Source organism: Bolinopsis microptera, chromosome 8, assembly GCF_026151205.1.
Source record: "Bolinopsis microptera isolate Bmic1 chromosome 8, MBARI_Bmic_1.0, whole genome shotgun sequence".
In the NCBI taxonomy this organism is placed as follows: domain Eukaryota; kingdom Metazoa; phylum Ctenophora; class Tentaculata; order Lobata; family Bolinopsidae; genus Bolinopsis; species Bolinopsis microptera.
This window is the reverse complement of record NC_087079.1, coordinates 10,668,144-10,684,212: the sequence shown is the minus strand read 5'-3', so window position 1 is coordinate 10,684,212 and position 16,069 is coordinate 10,668,144. Positions and strand designations below refer to the sequence as shown.

The following is a 16,069-nucleotide window of genomic DNA, read 5'->3' as shown; positions in this document are numbered from 1 at the left end:
CGCGAACGGCATATTACATTATACAAACAATTACATTTACAACGGCCCCGATGCAATGATAATAATTCAAAAACAAAAAAATTAATTCTATCTTAATCGTACGTCGTATGAGTCGGACTTATCAAAGTTGCGTACAAGTACGTTCTTTTCCCCCTAAACGAGTCCGTACTTCTCATCTTAGGTATTGACTTTAAATGCCATCCCAATCATCAGGCCAGCTAGCTTTTATTCTGCCTAGACGTCGCTCAAAATTTGCACAGTATCATGACAACGTGTGCCTTTGAGGATCCAGCTCTCACGAACATGCCAACGCGAACGGTAGAGGTTTAAATTAAAAGTAAAATAACATTCGCAGTATTCAAATCGCTTCTTTGTCTTCGAGAAGTTTCTTTGAGCTTTGATGATAATGCCTGCTTTTGACTTTGTAGTCGCTTTTAAGTTGCAAGCTGTTTATGAAATGAACACGTGATTCTCTAGTCCGACTTTCATCCTAAATCAAATAAGAATATGATATAATGAAATTATGAACGTTTATTAATGAAATTTGAAAGTTCAGTGCTAAAAGCTTCTCCTTTTAAGAAATAGTGTGTGATTATAAAAACTCCTGCGGTCCGTCGGTCTAGATTTTGTCAGTACTTTTTGTCATGGTCCGTAATTTTAGGTTTCCTTCTTAAGAGTTAAAACTAATTACGGTCAGAATTTTGTCAGTTTTACCTCCAATATACTTAACTTTTTTCATTTCCATTGTTTCAGAACGTAATTTTAGGTTTCCTTAAAACTAGTAAAATGGTCACGAAGCCAGTGATGTAAACTTTTTTGTTGCTAATAGTTGAGTTTTTATTTTAAGTACTTTCTCAAAGACCTACAGCCATACTTTTGACATTAAAATCAAAATGCTCCAATCTCGGAGAATTTGTGGCAATAGTTGAAATTATCTTGTGGCTGAGACAAACTTATTTTTAATTAACCACAATTTCAATTCATTTATTCAACGTTAAAACCCTTCGTGTGGAAAGATAGGCTTATTATATAATTGGCCATATTATAATCTGGTATTATCCGTTAAAATGTGCTGACAGGTTTTATTAAGTTCTAGCGTGTTGAACCCTGACAGAATATACAATATCCTTGCTGAATCGTTTTTGTTAGTTGTTTTTGTCCCCTTTCAGTATGCATTTTGGTCGCTTTGACCTCGCTAATTTATATTCTCCTAGACATCTATCGGCTATAGACCGATAATCGATATTAATATTCTGTTTAATTTGTTATCCTTTCCGTCTTATTTCCATTTCTAGTTCAAATGTCCGAAAGACTAATATCTTGTCAGATGCATTTCGAAAATTAAATTGTGAACGCATTTTTTAAAGGATTCAACCTTTTTACCTCTTGTTGCACTGATCTCCCTAATTATGTAGGTGGTTATAAGAATCCAGTTACAAGATCCCTCGTGACCTAGAGGACAGTACAGTTATTGATACACCTTCAAGATGGAAGACAAAAGCTACCACGTGTTAAACGTGACACTCCTAGAGGAAAAGTTAGGTCACACGTTCAACGATACAGCGGATAAAACAATCGGGATTCTTCTGATCGTGTGTCTTCTTATCGGAATTCCTGGAAACATCATCTCTCTTCTCTACTTCTGGGGCAGGAGAAAGGACTCCTTCCCAGATATTTTATACACTGTAATCAGTGCTGTGGACGCCTGCACGTGCGTGCTCACCCTTCCCGTGATATGTTCCCTCATGAGTGGTCGGCAACCCCTGGAATTCTTCCTGAACTACACGATATGTGGGTTATGGTATGTTCCTTTCTACTTCACCCTACGCTTCTCCCAGTTCATGGTCCTCGTTATCAGCGTCACCAGGACCATCACAATTTTAGCTCCGTTCTTCACTATCAAGAAACGTGCCGTTCTCGTGGCGTGTGCGGTATATGCTGTGTACATACTTGCTGTGGAAATTGTGTTCATGGGTTCTGGGGTTACCAAGTTCTTCTACTTTCCTCTGATTGCATCATCCACAACGACTAACTCTGTAGATCCGCCCGATTGGCAGTACATGGCCCTTGTCATGATCAACCTGGTCAATCTAATACTTCTCTCCGTTATTGTATTTGTTAGTTTCGTCATGAGCACCACCTCTCTGGCAAAGGGGTCTGCCAACGGTAACAACGACTTTAGGCGCATTTCCATCACAATTACAATCTTCACTGCTGTCTTCCTTGTCTGTAATCTTCCCATGTTTCTCACAGAACTTTTGAACAATATTTTCTTTGTCTGGGTGAAGGGACTCTCTGGTGCCTCGAGTCCCTTTTTCATCTGGTACTTCATGCTCATCAGCTACAGAGTGCTGACACCCGTCAACGCTGCGCTCAACCCTTTTGTGTACTTGTGGAGGATGAGAACTTTTAGGGGCTGGATTCTGGATCATGTCAGAGCCTTCACCAAGAGCAGGATGGGTATGAAGAAAACTGTCCCGTACAGAGAGATCGCACTCGTCGACCGACGTGGTACACAAATCTCATTTATTCTAGAAAAGAACAAGAAAATTACTGTCACATAATGTTTACCCCTTTTACTACTACCTTTATTCAAATCAGTTAAAATATTCATGATCGCAATAATTTGACGGAACTGAAAATCAATTTTAGAATCAAGAAACCACATTATTTATTAGCATGAGCTAAAAAGCCTCCTCATTAATTTTCTTCTAGAATTGCTGCTTCTTAGAGTGTTTTGGGCAATTAATTGAATATAAGACTGTTAAACCTTTTAATTTTAAAGAATTCTACATGATAAGAGATCTTTGTGTTCAGTTTTGTTCAATGTATCAGTGATTTTTGTTAATTATTTAATTAATTATATGTGCTTTGCTAAATCCCTTGGAATGCAAAATATGTGTTTCACAGCATTACTTGTCTAGATGCGAAGGGGGGGGGGGGGGGCCAATGGCATAAAATGGCATAAACTGCCATAAAATGGCATAAAATGGAGACTTTTTCTATGGAGAAAATGGAAAAACCCATGAGTAATTCTCCATTTTCTCCATTTTATGCCATGAATTTTGTCTTCGAAATTTCATCTTTAACACCATTTAACACCTAAATTGGACATCCTAACATGTTTATTTACGCTTACTAGGGGCGTAACAAGCTTATGAAAGCTCATAGTAGGCTACTAGATGCTTCTACTAGGTTAGTAGAGACACACTTCAGGCAAACTCATAATTACTCAAGCCTAGTGTAAAGTTATTTCTACAGGCTACAGCAGGAGTGAGTAATAGGGGAGAGTAATAGGCACTGAGAAGTGAGACCTACATCCTCGACAGTCGAAACAAGCTCGCACTGCAAAGGGGAGGCCTGCCTTCCGAGATCGCATTACCAGGGGGAAGCCTCGAGTCCAAATTTGTGTATCGAGGGGTAGGTGCAGACTTCGATAAACCGAAAAACCAAAAAAATATTTTCGGCTTATAATGAAGAGGGTAGCATGAAACGTGGAGAAAAGTGGTTTTTAGAAAAACTTTGAAACATTTTGACTTAGAAAATTTTCGGCCCGAGTCATTCTCGATACGTACCACTACCTCTCGTGTCGAGAGCTCCCGATTCCGAGCTCGTGTTGCAAAGGGGAGGCCTGCCTTCCGAGATCGCATTACCAGGGGAAGCCTCGAGTCCAAATTTGTGTATCGAGGGGTAGGTGCAGACTTCGATAAACCGAAAAACCAAAAAAATATTTTCGGCTTATAATGAAGAGGGTAGCATGAAACGTGGAGAAAAGTGGTTTTTAGAAAAACTTTGAAAAATTTTGACTTAGAAAATTTTCGGCCCGAGTCATTCTCGATACGTACCTCTCGTATCGAGAGCTCCCGATTCCGAGCTCGTGTTGCAAAGGGGAGGCCTGCCTTCCGAGATCGCATTACCAGGGGGAAGCCTCGAGTCCAAAATTGTGTACCGAGGGGTAATTTCTAAGTCAAAATTTTTCAAAGTTTTTCTGAAGAACACTTTTCTCCACGTTTCGTTCTACCTTATTCATTTTAAGCCGAAAATATTTTTTCGGTCAACATTTTTCAAATTTTTTCTGAAAACCGCTTTACTCCACGTTTCATGCTACTCTGTTCATTATTTGCCGAAAATATTTTTTCGGTTTTTCGAAGTCCACACCTTCCCCTCGATACACAATTTTGGACTCGAGGTAATGTGATCTCGGAAGGCAGGCCTCCCCTTTGCAACACGAGCTCGGAATCGGGAGCTCTCGATACGGGAGGTACGTATCGAAAATGACTCGGACCGAACATTTTCTAAGTCAACATTTTTCAAAGTTTTTCTGAAAACCACTTTTCTCCATGTTTCATGATACTCTGTTCATTATTGGCCGAAAATATTTTATCGGTTTTTCGAAGTCCACACCTTCCCCTCGATACACAATTTTGGACTCGAGGTAATGCGATCTCGGAAGGCAGGCCTCCCCTTTGCAACACGAGCTCGGAATCGGGAGCTCTCGATACGGGAGGTACGTATCGAAAATTACTCGGACCGAACATTTTCTTGTTTCTAAGTCAGCATTTTTCAAATTTTTTCTGAAAACCGCTTTTCTCCACGTTTCATGCTACCCTGTTCATTATTTGCCGAAAATATTTTTTCGGTTTTTTCGAAGTCCACACCTTCCCCTCGATACACAATTTTGGACTCGAGGTAATGCGATCTCGGAAGGCAGGCCTCCCCTTTGCAACACGAGCTTGGAATCGGGAGCTCTCGATACGGGAGTTCTCGATACGGGAAGTACGTATCGTAAATGACTCGGACCGAACATGTTCTAAGTCAAAATTTTTCAAAGTTTTTCTGAAAACCACTTTTCTCCATGTTTCATGATACTCTGTTCATTATTGGCCGAAAATATCTTTTTTTAAAATAATTTTTCTCGAAATTCTAAATTTTTCAGGTTTTCAATGGCATAAAATGGCATAAAATGGCATAAAATGGCATAAAATGGAGACTATTTCTATGGAGAAAATGGAAAAACCTATGAGTAATTCTCCATTTTCTCCATTTATGCCATTGGCCCCCCCCCCCCCCCCCCCCCCCCCGATGCGAATAATACTTTAATTATCCGCTACAATTTATGAATGGTTTTTGTTTTTCGCTAACAGTACAGCTATCCTGTGTTCACATCCCTGATCATTAGTAAAATAATTATAAAATAATAAAAGGTTGCCAGAGAGAGGAAATCATTCTTAAAATAAAATTTTCACAACAAATTCAATCACTCCCCTGAAACTGGTTGCTTTATACTTATAAAGTAATCCCACAATATAAAGTAATCCCACAATATAAAGTAATCCCACAAAATAAATTAGTCCTACAATATAAATTAATCCTACAATAACTCATGTTCCCAATTTACTTCCTCAGTGTGTAAGATGGTCGCTGCTGCCCCAGAGTTACATAGCAAAGGAGGTTGTCAACGAACCAGTCCTCAAATCCTACTTAGCAGTAAAGGACATGATTATAAACGCCCTGATATTCCACTACAATCACCCTGATAACAGTAAACAGAACAGAAGGTTCTTTCCTCGACACCCCTCCTCTCTTGTCGTGGTTTGTCTTTGTTTGTCGTGGTTTGTCTTTGTTTGTCGTGGTTTGTCTTTGTTTGTCGTGGTTTGTCTTTGTTTGTTGTGGCTTGTCTTTGCATCTGTTATTGATCGGTGCATTTTCCACATTTGGTATCAAAACTTAAACTAAAAGACGGGGATGTTACACTTGATATTCACGCAATTCCCAATTTAAAAAGTAATTAATTAATTAATTTTCACACTGCGTTTATTCAAGACCACACCGTGTAATATGTATAATCAACTTCCTGGTTACAATTTGTATCGTACTCATGATAAGATAAGTTATCAAATATATCTATTGTATTATATCTAATATATCTATCCCCACTATTCCCCAGCCATCTTGAAGGGGCTCATTCCCCATCTTGTCTCAAGTGACGTCTCCCCCCAGGTAGGAGGTAAAAACCCCACAGTTAGGGATACAGTAGAGAGTTACTCAGCTAAGAACAACGCCTGGAGACCCCTTGCTAAACTTACTGTCAAACGTAGCTCAGTCGGCGTTGCTTTCCTCAACGGTTACCTTTATGCAGTGGGTAAGTGAAATAATCCGCCAATCTTACCTGTAAATTGCTTAACTCTGAATACGAGTGGTTATAGTCACTTCCATCTCTTACTATAATAGGTGGAAGTCTCAATCAATTCAAAAGCGACTGTTATGTTATTGATACCTCCAATATTCCAAATCTTGCACCGCCCACACAAACAAGAATTTAGTCGTGGTTACACTACGCACGATCAATTTTAACAACCGTGTTCCAGTACCAGTACCATTGGATTTACCATTTAAATCATTTATTCCACTAAGAGATAGTGCTTGAACACATTATAACTTTATAAACATTTATAAACATTTATAAACACATTATAAACACATTATAAACACATTATAAACACATTATAAACACATTATAAACACATTATAAACATGTGGTTCATTTCAGGAGGGTTTAGTGTAACATCACGTCTGAGCTCTGTAGAGAGGTACGACCCTGAGAAGAACGAGTGGACACTGGTTGCACCAATGAGCGTGTGTAGGAGCACTACGGGTGTGGGAGTTATTGGAGGTAATGTGACGTCATGAGTTACAAGAGTTATAGATTATAATTTTTGAATTACAATCGTTATTGTCAAAAAGATAATCATATTCGTATTCATAGTCATTTATATCGTAATAATTTGATAAAAATTTAGTAGAAAAAGAGAGATTTTTTTGACGTAATGTGACGTCAGACAGACCGTTGACTGTTCTGTAAAGCGTCGTATTTCGTAACATCGTCCATTAAAATTTTAAAACTTGACCATCGTTCTATCTTGCAAAATGTAATCGAAAGTCCGCCGAAAGAACAGCTTTTGTTAAATTGTAAAATCTCGGATGAGCTGCACTTGATACATATTATATTACTATTTCTAATAATTATGATCTCAATGTTTTGGATATACAATATGTACTACAATGACACTGTGCGTCAGTGTGTATTGTGTATACTGTATACTTCACCTCATATAATAATATCAGTATATTATATTATCTGCAGTTTACAGAGTGAGCTAAATTGATTACCCTTCCTAACATTACAATTTGTATGTAGAATGTAAAGACCTCTGGATAAATAACCTTTAGTCAACACTAACTTCACTAAATTAACACAATTAACAGGTAAGTTGTACGCAGTAGGTGGACGGGACGGGACGAGTTGCCTAGCAACAGCGGAGTGTTACGATCCAGAGACGGGGGTTTGGACCCCCATACCACCCATGACTATGCAAAGGGGTGGGGTAGCTGTTGCTGTTATTGGGGACCTTCTCTACGCTATTGGAGGGTCAGTGGACAAATTAGCTCTTTTTCAACTGCTTCAATATTGTCTGGTTTTTGAGAATGATGAAACAGAATTTTGCTACGGCGAGATTTATAGTGTTGATTTTGAAGTTTTGATCTCTAATCTTAACACGTTCACAGTGCGGTGTAATTGTGTGTAATTGTGTGTAATAGTGTGTAATAGCCTCATGGCCTTGTGGGTTGCCTGCCAAGAGTTCGTATGAAAGTATAAAAGAGTCCGTCATGGATCAATAAGCAGCAATCATGCATTTCACTCTTTATAAACGCACATACATCTATATTAGTAGTATAGTTTAACTAGGTGGAATAGTGTAGGCGTGCGCCGTGCAATATTATAACATAAGCTATCGCTCACATTAGTGCACCTTGGATAATAGTGGTTGTGCACCTGGCCATATTATACATGTTACACTAACTGTTATAGTGGTACAATGTGTTGTTTGTGTGTGTACTCAACAACATAATACATTAACAATGCCTCTCTACTCTCTAGCTTGTGTAATATAGTAAATAAAAGGCTATGTAATAATCGTGTTAGAGTAAGTTGTTAATTAGTTAATTAGTTAATTAGTTAATTAGTTAATTTATACCATCCAAATCATTAGATGATTACTTTTATTTTCAGGGTTATTAGTTTAATTGCTTCGCAAATAACACTGAAGACATGTTTTGAATGTATTTATACCAAATGAGCACAGGGAAATGTTTATTCACGCAGATCAGTCAGATATTATACTACTTCATCAAGTTTAAACCTGTTGTATTGATTCGTAACATTTCGCATATTAATACTTTAATAATAGATATTACATCAAAATGTTTAAAAGGTTCACATAGCTTCTTGATTCAACACAGAATGTCAACTGAAAATGATTTTGAATATCAACTATAGATCGATATTACAAAATACTTGAAAACTTTAGTGCTCTTACCTAAAATAGGTGCTTGATGCATTAGCATTGAGAGATTGAGCAAACAGAACGGAGCTACGAATTAAAATACACATAAAAAACAAGAGCAAGGGTGTTATTTCCAATGATCTCAATTATCAATTTAAAATAACAACATCACCCCCCTAGGTACGAGTTAACGTGTTCCTCGTGCACTAATACAGTGGAGTCCTACAACCCTGAGTTAGAGGTTTGGACACGCTGCGCGCCCATGACGTGCATGCGCAGCTACCTGGGCGTTGGAGTCGTGGACAACTACTTGTTCGCTGTCGGTACGTTGAGAGTTCTATTTTTAGTAACAAGTTCACTTATTCCATATATAATATAATATTATTGGAATAAGATAATTTATTCAAACAAAAATTTATTCAAACAAATTTATTCAAACAAATTTATTCAAACAAATTTATTCAAACAAATTTATTCAAACAAATTTATTCAAACAAATTTATTCAAACAAATTTATTCAAACAAATTTATTCAAACAAATTTATTCAAACAAATTTATTCAAACAAATTTATTCAAACAAATTTATTCAAACAAATTTATTAAAACAAATTTATTCAAACAAATTTATTCAAACAAAAATACGATACTTATAAAATATGTTGGACTACACTGCCCCTTTTTGCAAGAAGGAAGTATCTGCAAAATCATCGTTTTGAGATAAAAGCATGTAAACTAGACCCGTTTCTGACGTTCAGCTGACTGCATCATGCTTTAAATTTTGTTTGAATACATTTAGAATCGTCTAGGGTAACTTTTCTGAAGTTAACCTCCTGGGTCCTCCTCCTGGGTCCTCCTCCTCCTCCTCCTGGGTCCTCCTCCTGGGTCATCCTGATCCTCCTCAGTCTTCTTCCTCCTCCCCTCTTCAGTCATCCTCCTACTCCTACTCCTCAGTCCGAGCTACTCCTCAGTTCTCCTCCACCTCCTTCCCCTTCTCATCATTCCTCATCAGTCATCCTCCTCAGTCCTCCTCCGCCTCCCCTCCTCTTCCTCAGTCCCCCTCTTCAGTCCTCCTCCTCAGTCTTCCTCCTCCTTCTCCTCAGTCCTCCTCAGTTTTACTCCTCCTCCTCCTCCCCCTCCTCCTCAGTTCTCCTCAGTCCTCCTCCTTTGACATTTACTGTTCACCCTGTTTGGTAATTAGGAAGTATCTGCAGGATGGCACTATGCCAAATCCTCCTCAGTCCTCGTCAGTCCTCCTCCTCCTCCTCCTCCCATCCTTCTCCTCCCCCTCCTCCTGATCCTCAGTCCTCCTCCTTTTCATCCTCCTTCTCTTCCTCTTCAGTTCTCAGTCCTCCTCCTCATCCTTCTCCTTAGTCCTCCTCCTCCTCAGTCCTCCTCAGTCCTCCTTCTCAGTCCTCCTCCTCCCCAGTCCTCCTCCTCCTCAGCCATTCTCCTCAGTCCTCAGCCTCCTCCTCCTCCTCGGTCCTCCTCCTGGGTCATCCTGATCCTCTTCAGTCCTCTTCCTCCTCCCCTCCTCAGTCATCCTCCTACTCCTACTCCTCAGTCCTCCTCCTCCTCCTCATCAGTCCTTCTCCTCATCAATCCTCTTCACCATTCCTCCTTCTCCTCCTCCTCCTTAGTCCTCCTCATCCTCCTCATCCACCTCCTTCCCCTCCTCATCATTCCTCACCAGTCATCAGTCATCCTCCTCAATCCTCCTCCGCCTCCCCTCCTCTTCCTCAGTCCCCCTCTTCAGTCCTCCTCCTCAGTCTTCCTCCTCCTTCTCCTCAGTCCTCCTCAGTTTTACTCCTCCTCCTCCTCCCCCTCCTCCTCAGTTCTCCTCAGTCCTCCTCCTTTGACATTTACTGTTCACCCTGTTTGGTAATTAGGAAGTATCTGCAGGATGGCACTATGCCAAATTAGTAATCTCAAGGTTAAAATCTGCAATAAGGAAGTATCTTGAGATGAGATTATGCAAAAAAGGAAGTATCTTTAGTTGAAAATCTGCAATTAGGAAGTAACAATGCCAAAAACACGCAAAAAGGAAGCAAGTACTGGAAATATGCAAAAAGGAAATATCTTTGCAGTTACTTCCTTTTTGATTATCGTGAGTGATCAAATACTGCTAAGAATGGTGAAAATCGTGTAGATACTTCCCACTTTGAAATTTTAGTTACATCTGCTGTTAATAAGACTAAGTTAGTGAAATAGAGCTCAGCGAGACCTTTCCAACGGTGTATAGAACTCCATATTTTCAAAAATGTCACTTGCTTCCTTTTTGCAAATTTGGGCAGTACACTTTACGCATTCAACTCGAAATTTTTTATAGATTTATTATGTGTTTTATCGTATGTATTTAAAGTTTATGTCAGCCATCTAATTTTGGAAATTTTATAATTACTACGTTTTCATTGACAACAACACAGTTGGGTGTTTCCCTTTTGTTATGTTAAAACACTATGTCAACTATGCATAATTCTGTTGAAATCTAAGAATTAATAAATCTAAGAATTAAAATAAACATATCACATTTCCAGTGTCTTTCACCCCGACACTTGATAATATATTATCACTATTATATAGCGTCTCATGATATCAAACAGCATACATTATTATTATTTCGTGTACAATGTGTCAAATGTAACTTTGTACTCGTAGTACATGGCAACAGTACACACTCATTTATTGCATAATGATCGTAATTATTTCCCCCTTTTCGTTACTGGATGGTTGCCAAATGACCGATGGTTGTGCACGTTTGGTGTGACACGTGGGACATGCACTGGTTGAGCTCTTGCCACATGTCCCGTACCCGTGCTTATTACCGTCATTAGCAACCTGGGGCAGCTAAAAGTTTGAAAATTTACTCCCCGACATCCTTACTCCCCGAAATCCTTCATATTATTATAGAAATTTCACAGAAATCATCCCCTTTCCCCGGGTCTGGGACTCTACGGCGTAGAGTCCTGACCCCCATCCTCCAACAATGTGTTCCCACAGGCGGACGGAACGGTGCTCAGTACTTCAACTCTGTCGAGAGATATGATCCGGTGCAGGATATCTGGACTGCTGTAGTCTCCATGAATACCAGGAGAGGGTTTGTGGGTGTTGGAGTACTGGACGGGTGCTTGTACGCAGTCGGAGGGTAGGTCTTTTAGCTCCGTTGTGTTGTTCATGACGTCATTATTTTATGGAATTGATTTATAGTTGTTAAGTTAATTGAATTTATCCCACATTCCATTCAATAGTCAAGATTTGTTCATTCATTCACTCTAACTCTCTAACTTCCATACAAACGATAAAACCTTTCGAATCGCTGCCAAATTGTTCTATTTTTTATTGTAATTCAAAGAGGGGAGATTGCTCCCTTTATCGAAAAATAAATAAATAAACAACAATTTAAATAAATTTAAATAATTTGTTTATTTAGAACAAACGCCACAAATAAATAAATTTTAAATTTAAATTTAAATTAAATATAGCGTAAGCCCAAAAATGTTTGTATCAGTTTTATTCAAATGTTCCGGTTTAAAATATTAACTTGAGTTTGAATAGTTGCTCAATGCGTGTCATCTAATGAAGTGAACACCTCACCAGTCTGACTTTAATAGACTTCACTGCCAGATTGAAGATTTCTAGACTAATATAATAATATATTTACGTTACATTAATGCATAGTGAAATAAATCAGGAGAATCAGCGATTTAGAAATGAGGTGTAATTGACATAATTTCTAGTATCGAACTGCAGATGCGATTGTACATGATATTTGGGCTTTGGCCCGTACGGTAAAGTATATCTTATCATACCTTAATACGCTGTCTGACCACTTTGAGACAGATGCAACATGACAAGTGTGGTTGGTGCAGAATCGCACTATTGACCTTTCACCGCACGTTTTTGCACGCGATCGGCCGTAATTCGTTTTATCAGATTTGTGTACTTCAATTTGGTATCGCTGTGTACAATGAGATAAGATCGACATTCGATCATATCTAGGGTCACACGTTTTAGAATTACTTTTTTAAATCAAGAAAAACATATTGTACAGAAAGTTCATTATTATTATTATCAGGTAGCAAGTTACGTTGATAATGCATAGATTTTCATACTATCGATATGAAATATATCTTTTGTTACAAAAGAGAGTGAATCTTGGCAAATGAACAACTTATCAAGCTGGATCGCGATCCCTCAACAATCAACATATTGAAATTTGAAATTGAGTCCCTTTATTTAGTCGCGTTAGTCGCTAATACAATATACACATTACACACAATGTGTAGGAATCTTATTGTAAAGTTATAATATTGAATTCGCTCATAACCAGCTCAACTACTAACTAGCCTCAGCCATCCTGCTCGTTTAATTGTAAAACCTTCAATGAGGATAATTCTGTAGGTTAATACATCTTGTATTCTTAGGAAGCTCAGTTTAAGGCACCTTATAAATTAATTGTGTTGTTAACAAATACAATTGTGTACGGCAACATTGTATTCTACGTTGTTGAATAATCCAACCTGTACCTGAGAGAACTTAAAGGCTGTAAATGTGGCGAATTTAATTGCAGTAAGTTTTAGCTCCAAATTTGCCGCACACAAAAGGTTTTGGCCAGTGCGGTGCGGGATCGCACTATTTACAAAATATTACCCCACCTACAATCTACATGTTGCCTCTGCTTGGAGATGACAATCAATTTAAGGCGGGGGGTTCAGCCTGATTTTTTTGTGAACCTTGGTTTCGAGATAGTAGTTGACCAACAAACTAGGACCGGTGACCGAACTTTTGAGGGGATCCCGGACCCCAACCGCCAAACGGTGCCCGCGGGGCAGCCACGCCCATATTTGGTCCAAATTAGGCCCAATTTAGCCAAATACCCTGAACATGCCCAAAGTCCAGATTTTAGGTGCTTTACTTGTAGCTAGTGATCCCCTGAACTCGTATATGAATTTTCATCAAGATTGGACAAAAAATGACTGAGTTATGAGCCAAAAACCATATGACCATATTTGGGCATACGCACCAAATTTGATCGATTTTGGCCCATAAATTGATCAAATATCAATATTTTTGAATGAAACCAACTTTATATGGAAGGTAAGCCTATACTACACATTCTCTATGATTATCAGCTCAATATCTACCTAACTATGGATTCTGTATTCAAATAATTGCAAAAAATGAACAAAATCGCCCATATCTCAGTTCGCGATATTTGCAAAACTGACTTCGCTCAAAACAATATAATAATAATAGAACTCAATAGGGTTTCAATATTTTTTCATGAAATTTTCAGAATCAACGTAGAATCGCCTCATGACCTTAAGTTTTGTATTGGAATTTTGAGTTAGGCCTTTTAAAAAATTTGGCGGCCAAATTCTGAAATTTGCCGGGCATTTTTCAGAATTTGGCCGCCAAATTTTTTTAAAGGCCTAACTCAAAATTCCAATACAAAACTTAAGGTCATGAGGCGATTCTACGTTGATTCTGAAAATTTCATGAAAAAATATTGAAACCCTATTGAGTTCTATTGTTTTGAGCGAAGTCAGTTTTGCAAATATCGCGAACTGAGATATGGGCGATTTTGTTCATTTTTTGCAATTATTTGAATACAGAATCCATAGTTAGGTAGATATTGAGCTGATAATCATTTTTTGTCCAATCTTGATGAAAATTCATATACGAGTTCAGAGGACCACTAGCTACAAGTAAAGCACCTAAAATCTGGATTTTGGGCATGTTCAGGGTATTTGGTTAAATTGGGCCTAATTTGGACCAAATATGGGCGTGGCTGCCCCGCGGGCACCGTTTGGCGGTTGGGGTCCGGGACCCCCTCAAAAGTTCAGTCACCAGTCGTAGTTTGTTGGTCAACTGCTATCTCGAAACCAAGTTTCACAAAAAAATCAGGCTGAACCCCCCCTTAAGTTGGAGAATGCACGAAATATGACTGACACAAACGCATTAAATAAAAAAAAGCAGATTAGACTAACAATTCTGATCCTTATACTTTGAAAGGTGGATTTAATAATGAGCGAGGGTATGACCCAGAATCTTGAAGAGTTAACAAGTCAGTGTTAACCCGAACTCAGCAGTGTTTTTTGTGCTGTTTATTTCTGCATTTGTTTCAAGGGGGGAGAGTTCTCCCCTTGTTTTTAAATAAATTTATATTTTATTTATATAATTATTTGTGTATAGTAGTGGTGTAAGTATTAAAACTGATTAGATTAACTCTACCACACTTAAAGTAATCCAGTTAAAAATAATTCATTGTGTTTCGTTACTTCTGTTCATGACTGTTTCACGTTACGGCACGATCACGCCATTGTAATCGCGCCAAGTTCAATATAGGCAAATTTATTTTCACTGTCATTATATCATGTGAATTGCTGAATTCAATTACTCACATACTGATGTATTGTTTTATGTTTATATATTATATAAATAGCTGCACACAATTTGCTCGTGACGAGGATACTCTTCTCATTAAGTATTGCCAGCTGATCCTCCTTCTGTCTTGTGGTATGATTGACTGGTTGTTGGAAGACACAATTTAAAGAACACGTGACAAATATTAGTGAAGTTTGAACTGATTTTGCACTGTAAACAACATCGTATCTTGTCTCATTGTAGTCTAATTGAGCAGTTTCCTATTTGTAATTTGAGAGATATTTAATGAACAAATGTGTAAAATAGACGTTAGTTCATCACTGATAATCCAGTATGATTAACGCGAAACGTATATGTATTAACGTATCTGTAAACGTATCAGTAAACAACCGGAAAACAATCATATCCAGTGATACCAAACTATGATTTTTTAATATCCATCTACCTATCGTAATTTCAATTTTAAAATGAGGGTATGACCCAAATCAAGTATCAACAAGTCAGTGTTAACCCGAACTCAGCAGTTTTTGTGCTGTTCATTTCTGCATTTGTTTCAAGGGGGGAGAGTACTCCCCTTGTTTTTAAATAAATTTATATTTTATTTACATAGCCGGTTTGGAACCGGCTACTAGTAGGTCTGCTTTAGAGCTCGGCTAATAGCCGGCTAGTGACCGCTTAGTAGCCGGTTAGTAGCCACTTTGTGGTCACTAGCCGGCTAGTAGCCGGTTAGTAGCCGGCTAGTGACCACTTTCCAAGTGCCGGTTAGTAGCCGGTTGTTAATGTGAAGTTGAGGAGCTGTAATTACAAAAGTGGCTACTAGCCGGTTAGTAGCCGGCTAGTAGCCGGTGTTCATATGGTACTGTGCAGGGACGTTGCATAGACGTTGCATAGACGTTGCATAGACGTTGCATAGACTGACCGTGCAGGGAGTGTGCATAGAGTGTTCATTGTGCAGGGACGTTGCATAGACGTTGCATAGACGGTTCTTTTGTTGTTGCACGGACGTTGCATAGACGTTGCATAGACTGTCAGGTGGTAAACGACCAAGTTGCCTTACATAGTTATTTGTGTATAGTAGTGGTGAAAGTATTAAAACTGATTAAATTAATTCTACCACACTTAAAGTAATCCAGTAAAAAATAATTCATTGTGTTACGTTTCTAGTGTTCATGACAGTTTCACTATATACCATGCTCACGTTATTGCAAAATGCTAGCATGAATTTAGGCAAATTAACTTTCACTGTCAAAATATGTGAAGATCTGAATTCAGTATTAAATTTATGTCTGTGTAGTGATTTATGTACTTGGCTTCATAATACATTTTCCGAGCTCGATTA

General features: G+C 38.4%; 1 protein-coding gene across 2 annotated transcripts in view; it reads left to right on the top strand.

Moving 5' to 3' along the window:
* Positions 1 to 16,069, top strand: part of LOC134820004 (kelch-like protein 20) — a 75,263-nt gene that overhangs the window by 40,187 nt on the left and 19,007 nt on the right. For both annotated transcript variants that reach the window (XM_063830172.1, XM_063830174.1), the window contains exons 7-12: positions 5,407 to 5,592; positions 6,001 to 6,142; positions 6,551 to 6,673; positions 7,267 to 7,429; positions 8,526 to 8,668; positions 11,344 to 11,488. In XM_063830172.1, the coding sequence (XP_063686242.1) occupies positions 5,407 to 5,592; positions 6,001 to 6,142; positions 6,551 to 6,673; positions 7,267 to 7,429; positions 8,526 to 8,668; positions 11,344 to 11,488 (902 nt within the window). The remainder of the gene's footprint in view (positions 1 to 5,406; positions 5,593 to 6,000; positions 6,143 to 6,550; positions 6,674 to 7,266; positions 7,430 to 8,525; positions 8,669 to 11,343; positions 11,489 to 16,069) is intronic.